The 14,931-nt window shown below is 39.2% G+C and overlaps 1 protein-coding gene across 1 annotated transcript; it reads left to right on the forward strand.

The window, feature by feature from the left end:
- The first annotated feature begins 1,910 nt into the window (after positions 1 to 1,910).
- On the forward strand, positions 1,911 to 13,222 carry LOC110059845 (uncharacterized). Its single transcript, XM_020766568.2, has 3 exons — positions 1,911 to 2,062; positions 6,752 to 7,081; positions 8,837 to 13,222. Exons 2-3 carry the CDS (start codon positions 6,785 to 6,787, stop codon positions 11,180 to 11,182), a joined length of 2,643 nt encoding a protein of 880 aa, XP_020622227.2. The 5' UTR covers positions 1,911 to 2,062; positions 6,752 to 6,784; the 3' UTR covers positions 11,183 to 13,222.
- Positions 13,223 to 14,931: the final 1,709 nt, after the last annotated feature.

A 14,931-nucleotide genomic window follows, 5' to 3' on the forward strand; every position in this document is an offset into this window, starting at 1 on the left:
CAGAATATTGCGGTCGGGTAATGCATTTCTAGCTTTCTAGCTTGGTTCACTGTATCTCGGTTATCAGCGTTAGTATGAAGACTGTGAATCTACTACAATTCAATCACGAATGCCGTTCTCTTATTGGCTATTCCATTGTAGATAGTGAGTAGCCTAGCAGTGTGTGGTTGTTACAAAATGGCAGCTGCTTCTCTGCGTTTTCCAAGTGTCTAGGAAGTGGATTTAGATAATTTAATTATACCAAAACAGTTAGATTATTCGGCGCTCTCAATTTCCAAGAATGTTGCGTCCGCGTCAGCTATCACGCGAAAGAAATCTCTATTTCATAAGTAATTGTTGATTATAATTCATCACAAAATTATCCTTTGTCATCATTGGCTAAAAGTGATCACGTGGTATGATCTCGCCAAGAAAGCAAGCCCACGGGCGAGAGTCCACTCGGCGAAATAGGCCATGAATTGCAGCTTTCTCTACAGGTTGTTTTAGATGAATTTAAAAAGAATTTACCCTTCCATGTAGACCCATATAGATTGTAGTTAGAAAATAGCACGAAGATTTAGCTTTTACGCTGCAAACGTCGTTACAAAAAGCGGCCAGGCGGGCAGAGGTTTCAAGATTGTGGGTAAAAGCTAGGTTTTTATTTCTCTTTTTCCACGTTTTTGCAAGTCAACGGTTGACACCAACAATTGTTTGCACGCGTATAAGTTAAATCTCAACCAAAGAGGATACCTTGCTGGAAAGTACAAAAGCCTCCGTTCTATAGCCGTTGGAAATTCCGGTAAATAAATTCTTGTCGTTTTCAGTTTTGAGGCATGCCGCTACGGGAAAACTTAGTTTTGAACAATATATTGTCACAATAGAGTGTTTATGTCCCGGGTCTATGGACGGATAGTTACCCCAGAAATTCTACAGCTATTTTCCAAGAAAACAACATATAACACCTCCAACTCGTTCTTGGGCTAATATTTTCTTTGTTTAAATAGAATATCAGCCTATAGGCTTTCGGCAGAAACTCTCTATGGCGAAAGTTCTTTTAAAAAAAAGCTTGAAACAGCAGATTTGGTGAGAAGTCTGCTGCAGAGAAACAAGAAATAATGGACAACGCCATCCCTGTTAACTTAATTAGCACTTCCTTTAAGTTTGTTACCTTATATTTGGTTCTTGTCCTTTTATACCTCAGCCACCTTCAGCGATTCTGAGAAAGACAACAGCTGCGTGAACGAGTATAAAACTCTTGCTTCGTTTGACCTCCATAAGTCGTATAATTTTCAGTATCGTTATTTCCCGTAAACCTTCCTCAGTCGTCACAATTTTCCGAAATACAGTCGACCTTAGAGAAAATTGCGCCAGAAATATTTCGGAAAGGAAATTCTGCGCTGCTCTCTTTCCGCATGTTTCATTCAACTCAAAAAGTGTACAGTGCGCGGCAAATTTTCCCGCCTTTTCATACCATCCGTTACTTCGTTTAGATCAAACTGAAATGTCCTCATGATCCATTTGACTGATGAATCCGCTCGCCCTTGTCATCCTTGGAGACCCAGGGGCAGTCAGTTGGGGCGTGCTGCCAGGGAAAGTCGAAAAGATGGGGTAAAAATAGGCGAAGAATCGACCTTCCTTCGTCCCCACTGACTGCCCCTGGGTTTTCGAAAATGGCCCTTCTTGGATACGAGCACTGATGTCGGCGCTACTCACCTCGGCCTCGCCTCTTTTGTTATAATTTCTTCTTGGAATAATTGATATAATTGTTATACAAGGTCCCAACAGCTTCCTATTGTCCTACGAATTCAACCCTCACTCGCAAGGGTATTCTCATCCCCGCCAGGGGGTCCAGGGGCCGGAGCTGTAGGACAGAAGTTGATCTAGCCTCGTTCGCAAGCACCGTTGAGGGCCTGGGAACTAGATCCCATGAGACCTTTCGTTTTCTTTCTTTAGTTGAATGTTTGTTGTGAACATGGGAGGAAGCGAGGAGAATTGACTTCGATGAGGGCTTAAATCTCCACAAAATGAGACTGCAGTTCGTCTAGAGGTTTTACAATGACTTTCATCTTCTAGCAATTTCAAGGTAAGTATTTCAACGACGGTATAGGAAAATTTACAAGGTGGCAGTTTGATAATCTCTAACTGCGGCTATATCACGTTACCAATACGTGATCTTGTAATGAGGTTCCTTCGACCAAGATGTTTAATTCACTCGTCGATATAACGACCAAACTCTGTATGTAAATATACTGAACTATACGAACGTAATATTTTTTTCACACGACCGATTTATTTCGTTTCGACCTTCATTTGTCTGATCGAGGTGTTTGTGAGATATAGTGCTTACTAAAATAGTGCTTACTAAGCTTATATAACACGACTCATGTCTATAAATGGGTCGGCTGTTAGCCATGTTACGGTTTTACCATCTTTGTCTTAAGTTTTAGTTGCACTGAATGTAATTTATCAAACTGAAATTCTGCAGGGATCGATACCTCGCCGCGGAAGTGAATTATGCATGATAGCTATTCATAATAAACTATTCCCCGAGGAATATACTTCCGGTTTCGCTTTCTATTCGTCATCAAAGCAACTATTAAACAGTGCAACGCTGAGACCAGTAAGGATTAACATTGCTTGCAGACGTTAGTTGTCTAACAATCAGATGTGTATAAGTAAGAATGAGGTAGCTGAAGAAGTATTGTTGGGCATCAGAACATTGTACAAGTAGCTAAATTTCTTTGTCAATGTTATCCTACACTCCTTTAGAGTCTGACCTCTAGATAAGTCCTTGCAAGCATTTGCTGGCAAATGTAGGATGAAATGTATGGAGTTGTCTTCAGATTCTAGGGCACATTTTAGTGGCCAATACGTTGAGGAATATATATCTGCTGTTAATCATGTAGTTGTGTTTTGATTTTTTGTCATTTTGTCTACAGATAGGTTCTTGTGTTGTCTCTTCATTAAAATGCGTGGAATATTCGTAGAGTGGGGTCACATTCCTTTGCATACAGCCACCTCTCTTTACTTTACAGACTGAGGTGTTGCTGAAATCATATCATAGGAAAATCATACCAGGGATTTAAAATACCGGGTCAGCTTTAAATATGAAAACAACAGTTAATACTGATTTATATGTCAACATGATGGAATGTATTATTTTGTAGACCGAGGGAGATGGTGTGCAAATAGAAAATGGGTAGTGTTCTCTGTAAGCACCGTTGACTGCTATTTCAGAACGCGCTGACTACTCGTGAGATAAATATCATTTTTCAAGATAAAAAAAATTTAAATGAGAAACAATCTTAAAGTTTTACAAGTTTTCTATACCTTTTCATTACCTCTCCAGGCTGAAAAAATTTGGGTTACAACTTGGAAACAAAACAAAAATTGCGAACGAGCAAACTACTCTTGCCGTATTTAAGGTCAGCGGCTTATATCTCATATAAGGCTACATGTAGATCACTTAAAAATGCCCTTCTTGTTGCCAAGGAAAACCATGTGATAAACTTCTAGTTATGGTGTTCAGTAAAGTAAATTTCTAAGGATATAGTGACTTTGGCATCAACTAAATGCTTCATATATATGCGTTTGATAACAACCTAAATGATAGGTCCTGTTTTTTGCTTGGATTTCTGAAAATGTTCAGTGCTGCATACTACAGATCATTCTCTGTCCACCTCAAATGTTCGGGAGAACCCTGAATGGGATTCTTTTGAACTTTCCCCTTAAAAGCCAGTGGCAGTGGGAATTTAAAGTGTCATCACCATATCAATGACACATCATCCACATTTTGTACAATTTACAGCATGGCCTAGTGGTTAGAGAGCTGGATTTATAATCCAGAGGTCCCAAGTTCAAATCCTCCTGCCTGTTAGTGGGTTGGATTTGTGTTTGGTGGTCGTGCATTTAACTCTTCCATGTCTTGTATATAGCCAACTGGTCAGTCTCCAATCAGTTGGGATTTTTATTAAGGTTTTAGTTCTATTGACAATATTTGTTTATCAACCTATAGTGTCCCCAGTTAGCACAGCAACTTGTTAAATACCATGACACTGTGAAAGTGATTTATTTTTAAGTATTTATTTGTAGTTGTTTTCACTCTATAAAGTGGCTTGTATGGACACGATAAAAAAGTATTCACAAAGAAACAAAAAACAAACAAAAAAAGAAATATAAACGTATAGTGATAGGGAAGCCATCTTCACATACAATTGCGTTCTTGGTCCCAGAGCTCTCATCTTTTGCAGATGTCTGACAGCAACAGGAGCTCTGAGGAATCGTATGACAGAGCTTTTTCTTATTTGGACGTCAGTTTAAACAATGAAAACATTTTTGGTCAGTCAATATTTTACGTTCCTAAAGTCAAACACGCGTGCAAAGTTTCTTCAGGCTATTGAATGTCTGATTTCTATGCAATTCAAAGATTGTTCTTGTATTTGTATTCTGTACTGTTATCAGATGTTTCTGTGTTTGTAGGTAACACAAAAAAGTTTTAGAGGAAATCTTCCCCCTTAAATAACAATATTTAGGTATGTTTAAACAGAGTTTACAAACAGAAAATCATCCAAATACAGCCCCTACAGTTGCATAAGTTGATTGTAATTTGCATAAAATGTTCAATACATGTCTAGTCAGTACATGTAATGGCTGAATGACTTTTAATTATTTATTATTTGAATGGAATAATTGTTCTTAAGCAGTGAACAACAAAATTTGATCACTTAAGTTTCACTGATATTGGAATTTATTGTAATTTGATTCTCTAGATTTTTAGTTCTCTGCGTTTATAGTTTTATACGATCAATTATTGTCCATTTTTAGTTTTAATGTTTAGAATATACTAGGGCTGTGGATTACCTTTAAACTAGCTGATTAGCTAAGCGTAAACCCCATGTTAAATAAAGTATCATATTGTAATCAGACATGCTTAGCAATTATGACTGTAAAGGTACTGTAAACAAACTAAAGCTTCAATAACTGACTTCTTCCCAACTTTTGAATGAAATACTTCAGCTTCCATAATGCAAAAGTATCAATGCAAGAGCTGTTTTGGCTGTGCAATGAGGCTGAGTACATGCAATGTAAAGTCAACATAGCCAACTTTTGGCTATGCTTGAACAGATTTCTCTAAAAAAGGCAAGAAAGTGAAGGTTCAGGGTTCGGAATGATGCAATTAAATCAAATCTTTGGAATTTGAGAAGTAATGCTCGTTTTGATTATGTCGAAAGATTTGTCCAAAACTTTTTCCACATGTTGGCACTAAAGCAGAAAACCATGCTTCATTGCTCTGAATTTTGGAAGTAGAGTGTTATGTAAATTCCAGAATGTTCAGAACGCCTGCCAGTGCATGCTTCACAACACCTTTCTGTTCTTTGCACCAATTTAAATTTTCTGTTGAAATGTACAGTGCTTTCCGAAAATTACACAAATGAATATGTTCTTTTTAGTAATGTTAAGTTCAGCTTGATGTCAAAATAAAGTTTTTATCATGACTTTTTCTAAGTTGTTTTTTCTTTTCAAATTAGTGGGCTTCAACTGTAAATTGTAATTGGCCTCCATTCCCTTTGAAAGAAAAAGTTTCATATCTTTTCTTTTATCTTAATCCAATTTCTCTTGAAAAATAACATTCTAGCATCAGGTAATTCTACTTGGCTGCAGAATTTGATCAATTTGAAATTTTTCAATTCCTGTTAAGATCTTTTTTAAAATCCTTATTAGCTTCCTCTCAATTCAATTCAGTTGAATTCAGTTTAATTCTGCAGTGGTATTTTATATAATTGAACCAGTTCTTTTTAACCTAAGCGAAGAACAAATTCATATGCATTTATGTTCAACAATGAAATAATAACCTGTTACTAATCGAACCTCAAGGGCCGTAACAGGGCTTATCGGCCCGAGGTTGTGGCAGTACAGAGCTTGCAGCACTTGGTCCTAAATAAATGACTGAGGGTCAATATTCCTCAGTACGGCTCAAGCAAGCTAGGTTAGCAAGTAGTTTATTATATGACATTGGTAGCGTCTTCCAGGTATTCAGTTAGTTGGGGAGAAGCGTGGCAAGGGAAAGCTTTCTCTGGCTGCGCTTCTCTCATATTTTGTCCCTCACTGTTTTGCAGACTGCACCACAACTAACAGGATACCTGGAAGAGGCTATGACACTAGAGCCAAAAATTACATGCCTTATGACTGTTTCCTTGAAACAGTTTGTATGGCAAAATCCTGACCAAGAAAGAACCAATCAGAATGCACAAATGTATCTCAAGATTATCATGCCACAAAATAAAAGCTGTTATTTTTTTCTGCTGCATCTGATCGATTGAAGCCAACAAAGTGCCAATTCCATGTTTTGGAGCAGGAAACTGCAAATTTCATTGTAGCTTCTGGGGACATGGCTTCCAGATTTACTTTTTTATGAATCTTTCAAGTTTCAAATTGGAATTTTGTAATGTACGATGTTTGGCCAGTCATAGACCAGAAAAAATATTTTGGTTTGTTAATTTACGTTAACAAACATGGTGGACAAAAGTGACATGGTGGACAAAGGAAGTTTTTTTTTATGGTAGTTAAAAAAAAGCAAAAAGTTTATATCCTTTCAGGATTCAAGTGTTCAACCCTAAAACGTTCAACATGGCTGTCACAACGTATTGATTTTTTATCCCCTTTTCCATTTATAATACTTTTGCTGGTCATTTCTTCACTGACGCTGGCTCAGATAATTATGGAAGTTCTCACACATGATGTAATCTTGAATAATGAGTAACTTTGCTTTTAGACTGAAGAAGACATTAAGCAGAGACCAAACAGCATGGATGAAGAAAGAAGTTTACTGCTGAAACAATATTGTGATTATCACTCAAACAATAATAATAAAATCCCAGAGGAGTCACTTGTGAAGCAATCCCGGGAATTCCTTGCCTCAGCACAGCCTAAAGACAGATTTATAAATTTAGATGTTTATGGAAATCTGCTGAAACGGATTGCAGAAAATCAAAAAAGCAGTCAAGAAAGCATCTTAAAGATAAAGAGTGGATTTAAAAGCTTGGAGCAATATGGTGTTAACTTGTGGAGGTTCCCGTGGCGCAAAGAGTACCATACTATAAAGGTATGTTTTGTCAGAAAATACTCATACTTCTTAGTATTTCTGGTCGTTCTTATGTAGGAATAAGGCACCTTTAAATTGGACAACGAGTTTAAGATTGAGCACAAGTACGATTTTCACATTTCAAACCAGTGTCGTTTCCAGAGCCCTGGCTCTTTATGTTGTTTTAGGTAGAGAGGGTAGTTCATGGGATGAGATGGGTATGTGATGTGATAATATGAAGCCTGAAAAAACTAAAATTGGAAAGTCACACTCGTTTAGTAGTACATGTACTTGTACTCAAATCTTAAGTCCCTTATTAGCAGTGCTCTTTGGTCACGACTTTTATTTTGTTTCTTCTAGTAGCATAAAATTAAAAGTACTCTGGACATTACAACCCATTGTCATCATGAAAAACTACTAGTACTTCTCCTAGGCAAATACCGTAAATCTTCGAATTAGCGCCCGGGGCGCTTATTTCAAATTTAGGATAAGACGGGGGCGCTTATTTAATTTTTTCCAAATCGTGGCCTGACATGATCATTTTTTTAATACATCATCTGCACGTAAACACCAACATAAGCTGTTTATTGACATAAAAAGCTGATCCTTAAGTTTAAATCGCGGCACTGTTGGTACTTGACGTGTTCAATATGTTCACAAACTGAAAAAATGTACAAATCTAATACTACATGACGAAAACTATACACCCTTTGTTGTCTCATTACTCGTCCACAAAATGGGGGGAGGGGAGGGGGGCGCTTATTTTAAATTTTGGCCGATAGAAGGGGCGCTTATTCGAAGGGGGCGCTTATTCGAGGGGGGGGGGGGGCGGGGCGGGGCGCAAATTCGAGGATTTACGGTATCTGAAGTTTGCAAACTGTGAGTTTTAAATGTCGGTCTTTTTATGGTTTTGAGTCAAAGGTGAATTTAACCATAACAGTATCTTGAGTTCAATATACGGAAAAGCCAAATGAACAGGAAAGTGGCAAAAGTGATATCCCCCGTAGTTCTCCAACTGCTTTAACAGAGGCGAACCAAAAGTACTTAACGAACGAGGTGTCTAACAATGAGGCCTTGCGAGGCCGTGGTCTAAGAAAATTTATGAGGAGCCCAAAAGGTTCCTACAGGTGACCATGAAATCGTGGGTGTCCAGCACTCTAGCTTATATGAGAAAAGTACTTTTTTTCAAGTCGCCCAAAGGCAAAAGTTAGTCGCCTGTGGCACCCAGGCACTTCTAGAGCACAGCCCTACCATGAGAAGAAAATCACCATCGTTCGTGACGTTGATAAACGTGCTAAGAAACGTCCAGCATACACCGCGAATGCAGTGTTCTGTTTAGCTTTGATGCATCTGTGAAAGTACGAGATATTTTAATTTTAAAAGCCTTCAGAAAACTTGAACTTGAGTGTAAACGTGTAAGTTATAAAGCGAGATCTTTTTTGAGTGGTAAGAAATAACTATAGTTTACTTCGAAGGTCGCTTAGCAATGGCCCTATGTAAAGTTCCTCAATAGACTGGTCTAATATATGTATTGTTCTTTGTAACTGCTATGAGACATACAGTACATGCCACAAGCCCGTGCCATCTTTCAAACAAAGAAAATACGTTACGAAGTGTACAAGACGTTCTTAGATGACATTCACGGTTTAAATCAGAGTTTCCTAGGTAGAGAGAGATAGGTATTAATCGCTTATCACAAATTCGAAACATAACTGTTTCTATATTTATTCTGTGCAGCCTTCTGTAAACAAGGACTTTTTATTTCTTCTCTGACAGCTTTACACGGCATTTTTTAAGTGGAACATCGAACAGCAACTTCAAGACACAGAGGCAATTTTTGAGATTTTAAAATCTCTTGGCTACACAGTAAGAGGGCAGCAGGAAGTTTCCAATATAGAACCCGACCGAGATCGTGCGATTTGGATGTCAATGGAGCTCTTCCTAGTTCAGGTGGACTTACAAGTGATCAAGGAGATTATAGATCATTTCCCTGAGAACGAATTTACCTTGAAAGATATTGTTAAGGTAAGGTCTGCAACGCGCGACGTAGAGGAAGCTATTACTCGTCTGCAGGGAAAAGCTCCTAAACGACGGAAACGTGAAGAGCCACGGGGAGATGACGTGTTATCTCATCGGCACGGCACAAAACATTCACACGGTGAACGAATTGACTTCACTCCTTCTGTTGTAGACGCCTCTGCTGACCAAACCACAGACAGAAAGCCAAAGCGTTCCGTGTTGTCAAAGATGACAGACGATGTTGCTGCTGACACGGATGATTCTTCTTCTGGGTCTACAGTTAGCAAGAGGAAGCCTTCTGGTGGCGCTCCTACAGAGTACAAAGTGCCATCCGGAAACACTGGCGAGCGCTATTATTTCAGTATCAACGATCCAGAATTAACTGACCAAGATTTATACGGTGTAAGTCCCGAAGGAAGCCAAACGAACGGCGTGACACAGCATAACGTTGATGCTCGTGACAGAACGTTTCCTGAATCTGGGTCATCCTATGCATCAAAACAGCTAAATCATCACGCAGGTCACAGCACGGTTTTCCAAGGTAGATCACCCAATGAGTTAAACCAGCGTAACTTAGATGAACGTTACAGCACTTTTCCTCAACCTGGGTCATTGCATGAGGCAAAACAGCATCACCAAGATCCACGTTACAGGACGGTGCCTCAAACTGGGTCATCGTACCATTCTGACAACACTGAACGAAGCCAGCATTACCATAGAATGCCTCATTCTGGGCGTCCACCTTACCCTGACGGCACTAAGGAGAGAATGGATTCAGCCATGACAACTTCTCACTCAGTATCACATCACGAGACAGTAACACCATTGCCTTCCACCAGTCAGTATTCTGGTGAACGCAATGCTGGATCATTAAGTGATAACCCAAGGCGACATGCTGTGGTCACTCAGAGTAATGCAGTACTTCCATCAAGTAAAGTTTCATCTGATACTAATGGATATCATTCCAAGAGTTCTTCAAGAACGATGGCACGCGTGCATGGGTCTGCTTCTGGGGTTGCCAGGTATGCTAACGTTCAAGACATCAGCAGCTACTCTGGTCAGAAGTTTACATTGAACGAATCGGATAAACGTATGTCCACAAGTGAAAGTGCGAGACGGCATGACGACAGAGATGAAAACTACGGACCAGCTGGCACTTCTTCCTCTGCACTGATGGAGGTGGAACAAACAGAATATTCTCGTGACGGTCGGAATGATGCTACTTCTTTACGCAACGGGATGGCAGAAGGAGTATATGCAAGACCCACTGCTCAATCAGGAGTTACAGATTTAAACTCCACATCAAGTCATCAGTTAAGTTTTGAGCCTAGCGTTCACCAAGCTGGTAAAGAAGCTAAACAGATCAGTAAGGTGTGCAGTGAACACGGGAGGCAACATGGCAGCGATAGTGTCACTAGAGCACAGGAGGCCACGGGATCTAGAGGTATAACCCCAGGAGAAGCAGTGCCAACCAGGTTGCTCTTTCAAACTGAAAAAAATGTCACGAGTCAGACTGCAGAGAAAAGTGAATGGAGGACCTCAGCACAGAGAGAGCGGGCTCAAAATCCAGCGCACAGCTCAAAAAATGAAGGCGACACTGAAGTATCGCACCAGGGGAAGGCGCCTCACACAGATGTGAAACGTGATGATAATGGTAAATGTGATCAGTGTTTGCTGGAGGGTACGATCATTTGCATACACTGTCACAGAATTGTTTGTAGAAAGTGCAGGCAGATCTATGTGACCGATCTTTGCAGTGCGACTAAAGGTGACCATGTGTTTGCGGATTTGAAAGACAACAAACAGAAGTATACTAAATCTGTTGATTCCAGAGCTTCTTCGACCCAGCCTCATACAAACATGAATGGAGGCTCTGTAAACGAAGATAATAATTGGTCTTGTTTCCGATGCACGTTTCTGAATCCTCCTGATCACACAATATGTGTCATGTGTGCCACAACACGTGGGGTCGGCGCTGTGGAACTAACACAGGCTGGAAGTAGAGTCTGTAGGAATTGTACATATCACAACAAGGAGAACGCCACGGTGTGCAGCACTTGTCACAAGACTTTGGACTTGCATCCTCCTGAGACTTCGGTCTAGAACAGTGTGAATGTTGATGGCAATACTACCCCGAACTCCCAAGGGAACTATTAAAAAATGATTTGAGCTTGCGGGGCTTCGAATTAACGGAGTTTATTCATTTTTCGTTATTACACAGAACAGTTTATATAGTACAGTAAAACAGTGCCTGAGTGAAGGTAATTAGACTTTGTTAGGAAAAAAAACTCTGTGGAATATTTTACAACTGTGACAAATAGTAAAGTTCGCGTAGTCTCCAAGACAGTGCTTGGGTACTAATGGAAGACTTTGTTTGCTTTTGTTTGTAATCAAGGACAGGAATTAGATAGCAGGGTTTTTTTTCACGGTAAATTACTGAAACAATACGAGGAAATCCAAGGGAAATGACTTTTTGTTCCCGCTAACGTTAGCCAACTGTAATAATAGGGACTTTAAGACATGGTATGGCTAGGCTGTAGTACGGCGGTAGATAGTGAAGATCACTTCCGGTGACATCATGACGCGCGTACCAGTACGGCTTTCCCGCCGTAACCTTGCTTTGTACTACGGGAGAGTGCTTGGTTTCACGTACTCTTCACTACGTGAGTATAAGCATGCTGTTTACTTCTCATTTTAACGTTCTTTTCACTGTTTGAACAGCCTAGTTTGAAAGTAAAGTTCTCAATCATAAAAATCAGGTCTAAGATCATTGTTTCTTTGTCATTTGTACAGAAAATTTGAACGATTTTAGCACCTACCGCGAGATGATCAATTCAGTCGTATTAGTATCGGGCCGAACAGCCGTTTATAAGAAAGCTTCGTATGTCCTAATCTGAGCTATAATTGTTTATTACTGTTCAAAATGTATTTTATTATAATCGAAAGTTTTGTATTTTCGGGCTTATCACGTAATCGTTATACGAACAACCTGTCCGTGTTGAAATCGAGCTTTTTTATATCAGAGTTTATATTTTGTTTTGTGGTTGGAATTACAGGCGGTTCTATCAAGTTCTAAAAGGCAAATCTGAGTTCTGGGAGGTGTAAGACGGATACAGGAGAAGGAAATCATTGTCATTAATCAAGCCTATTTCGTATGAAAGTAGAATGATCTCTGGTTTCCTTGAAAGTAGTCATTTTTGTAAAGACACGTAGAGACTGCACATACCTTTTCCGTACAACAAAATCTTAATCATTTGAGTTTGGCGGGTACAACACCGTTGTCAGCCTAGTCCCTCACGGCCAAAGTAGCCGTAGTAGCACCTCGCCGTAGCGTATCTTAAAGTCCCTAATAGTAACAGTACCACGGTCTGTACAATATGTTATTTTTTATTGATCAGCGACAATTGTTTTCGTAATCATTGAGTTAAATGTACAATTAGTAGCAAAACGAATGTGATTTGTGCATGAACTTGAAAAGTTATACTCTTTTTTGTTTCGAAAGGACCGTTACGTAATATATCAAATACGAAAGATCGTGTTTGACATTATTTCCAAACACCGAGTAGTGAGTTGAAAATACGACGCACAGCGGAGTATTTTTGACTAACTTTAAGTTGTTTGGTAAAGTGGTCAAACACTGTCTTGAGTGTTTGATATATCTTCTCAACCGAGAATAAACCTAAGGAGAAAGCGGAGAAATAGAACCTAAGAATCTACTGTAATTAAGGTCAGATATCCAAACACTGTCACAGTCGTGATATCCTTTTGTAAACTTAATGAATTATTAATGAGGTTGAGAATTAATTTTTTCAAGGTGTTTCAGAAGGCTTAATCTGAGCAATCTGATAACTGTATAGAGAATTTGCGTCATAATTGTGTGTACTAGTTAGGAGGTTGACAAGTTAACGATTAACAATGATAAAATGGGATTCCGAGTTAGCCTATTTTTTTTTTTTTGTATCTGCATCAATAATTATACAGGTGGCTGTCCCTGTCTATTAACAGCAGTTCTGTAATGTAACATTTGTAAATTTGTAGTTCAGACTGGTAACAGTGTTTCTGTTATGGTTTTAAAAGTAGTTGTAGAAGGAAAAGAATGGAACATTTCGTCTTATCAGAATAAAATGTAGTTCGTGTTTTGTAGAGGAAGGCCGTTTTCGTTCCCGTCAGTGAGGTCACCAAGTCACGTGACAACCATCAAAAGGCTTCTTGAAAACTGCAGTTGTTACTTCTAATACAGCAGGTCATGAAAGTGATTGCTGAATGGTGTACTATTGCTTAACATAAAAGTAAATAATTATAAGAAGAACAAAACTTAGAGTATTCATGAGATCATGCAGCTGTAAAAGGTCCGTTTTAAAATAGCAAGAAGAATAAAGGGTGCGATGTAGAGGGGGGTACCCCTCCTTCTCTAGATAGGTTCATTACGCGTCCACCTGCTAGTCAACTACTTTGGGACGTTTCCCATAACCTTTAAAACTAAGTCGATATCTCCGAACTCCGTGATATTCCATGTTGTTGTTTGCTTTTGTTCCAAACGAAGTCTTGTGCAAAACGCTTAGTAATAAGTAATTGGACCGAGTGGAGTACAATTCAGGGAGTAATGGCGCAGGTAATTTCAAAATCAGACGAGCGCGGCCGATTTGAAAATTACGAGCACGATTTGAATTGTACGACACGGGTGTGATTAATTATTAATCTTATCGACAACAAATTTCTAAATTAAAAAGCATCAGTGGGAACTCCTTTTGAGCATAAAAGTCAGTAACGCTTTCCTGAAGTTTTAAAAACTGTAGGAAACGTTAACAAGGAGGCCAGCGCGAGTAATTGACGTGCAAACCGCGTAGGTGTCCTCAGATATCCAACAGGCGATTTCCATGGTGGGATCATTTGACTACACTACCAGAACCTTTCACTTTTTTCTCACTTTTTCTTCTGCTAATTAGGGCAATTGTCGTTTAAACGCACTTGGCATTCGGAATAGTAATTGGACGGAGTGGAATACAATTCAGGGAGTAATCGCGCGAGTACTCGCGTGATTACTTCCCTAATAATACACATGAAAAAATTACTCGATTCTGATTGGCTATGAGCAGTGCAGTTCAAGTGTAACACCAATGCAAAAAGTGCAACATCAGTGCAAAAAGTGTAACACCAGTGCAAATTACACATCGAAATTCTGGATTATGATTGACTGAAAGACAATAGGAACTTTTCTAAGAAAATGATATCACGTAAAATGATGACGAAAATTTTGTGCTGAAACTTTGAAAAAATTTTTCTCAAATGAGAAAAAATGGCTTCAAGAAAGATCTTCCAGCACTACCTCCGCGCGAGTTTTTTCATGTTTATATTATTAATAAGTAATCATACGGTTTTTGTCGTTCAATTTGGAGTTAATTTGCAATTGTGAGTTTTTCAAAAAGCTGAAATTACACTCGCCTAAGCGGCTCGTGCAATTTCATCTTTTTGAAAAACATCACTCGTGCAAATTAATTCCAAATTGAACTCGAAACCGTATGATTACCTATACAAATAGGCGTGCAGAGAACCAATCACGATCGAGTTTTTTGTTATAGATACGATTGACAGAGAAAGTAGTTTGAGTTGCATGATAATAAACACGTCATTCTTACATCACATGTTTTTCACGAAGTCTGCATCAAGCCCGAGGAAGAAGAACAGTTGAATCCCTGTGCTCCACAAGGTGCCAAGCGGAAGCACCTATAGGTTAAGCGTGGCCAAGTGAACGTAGTGATTTTGCACCAAGACTTCTCTGGGTAGACTTGCTAAATATCAGGCCGGGGAAAAGGCTAATTTCGTATTAAAATTTTAACTTGGCACCGGGGTTC

Source organism: Orbicella faveolata, unplaced genomic scaffold (assembly GCF_042242905.1).
Source record: "Orbicella faveolata isolate gen_17 unplaced genomic scaffold, um_ofav_v1 contig_46, whole genome shotgun sequence".
Classification (NCBI taxonomy): Eukaryota; Metazoa; Cnidaria; class Anthozoa; order Scleractinia; family Merulinidae; genus Orbicella; species Orbicella faveolata.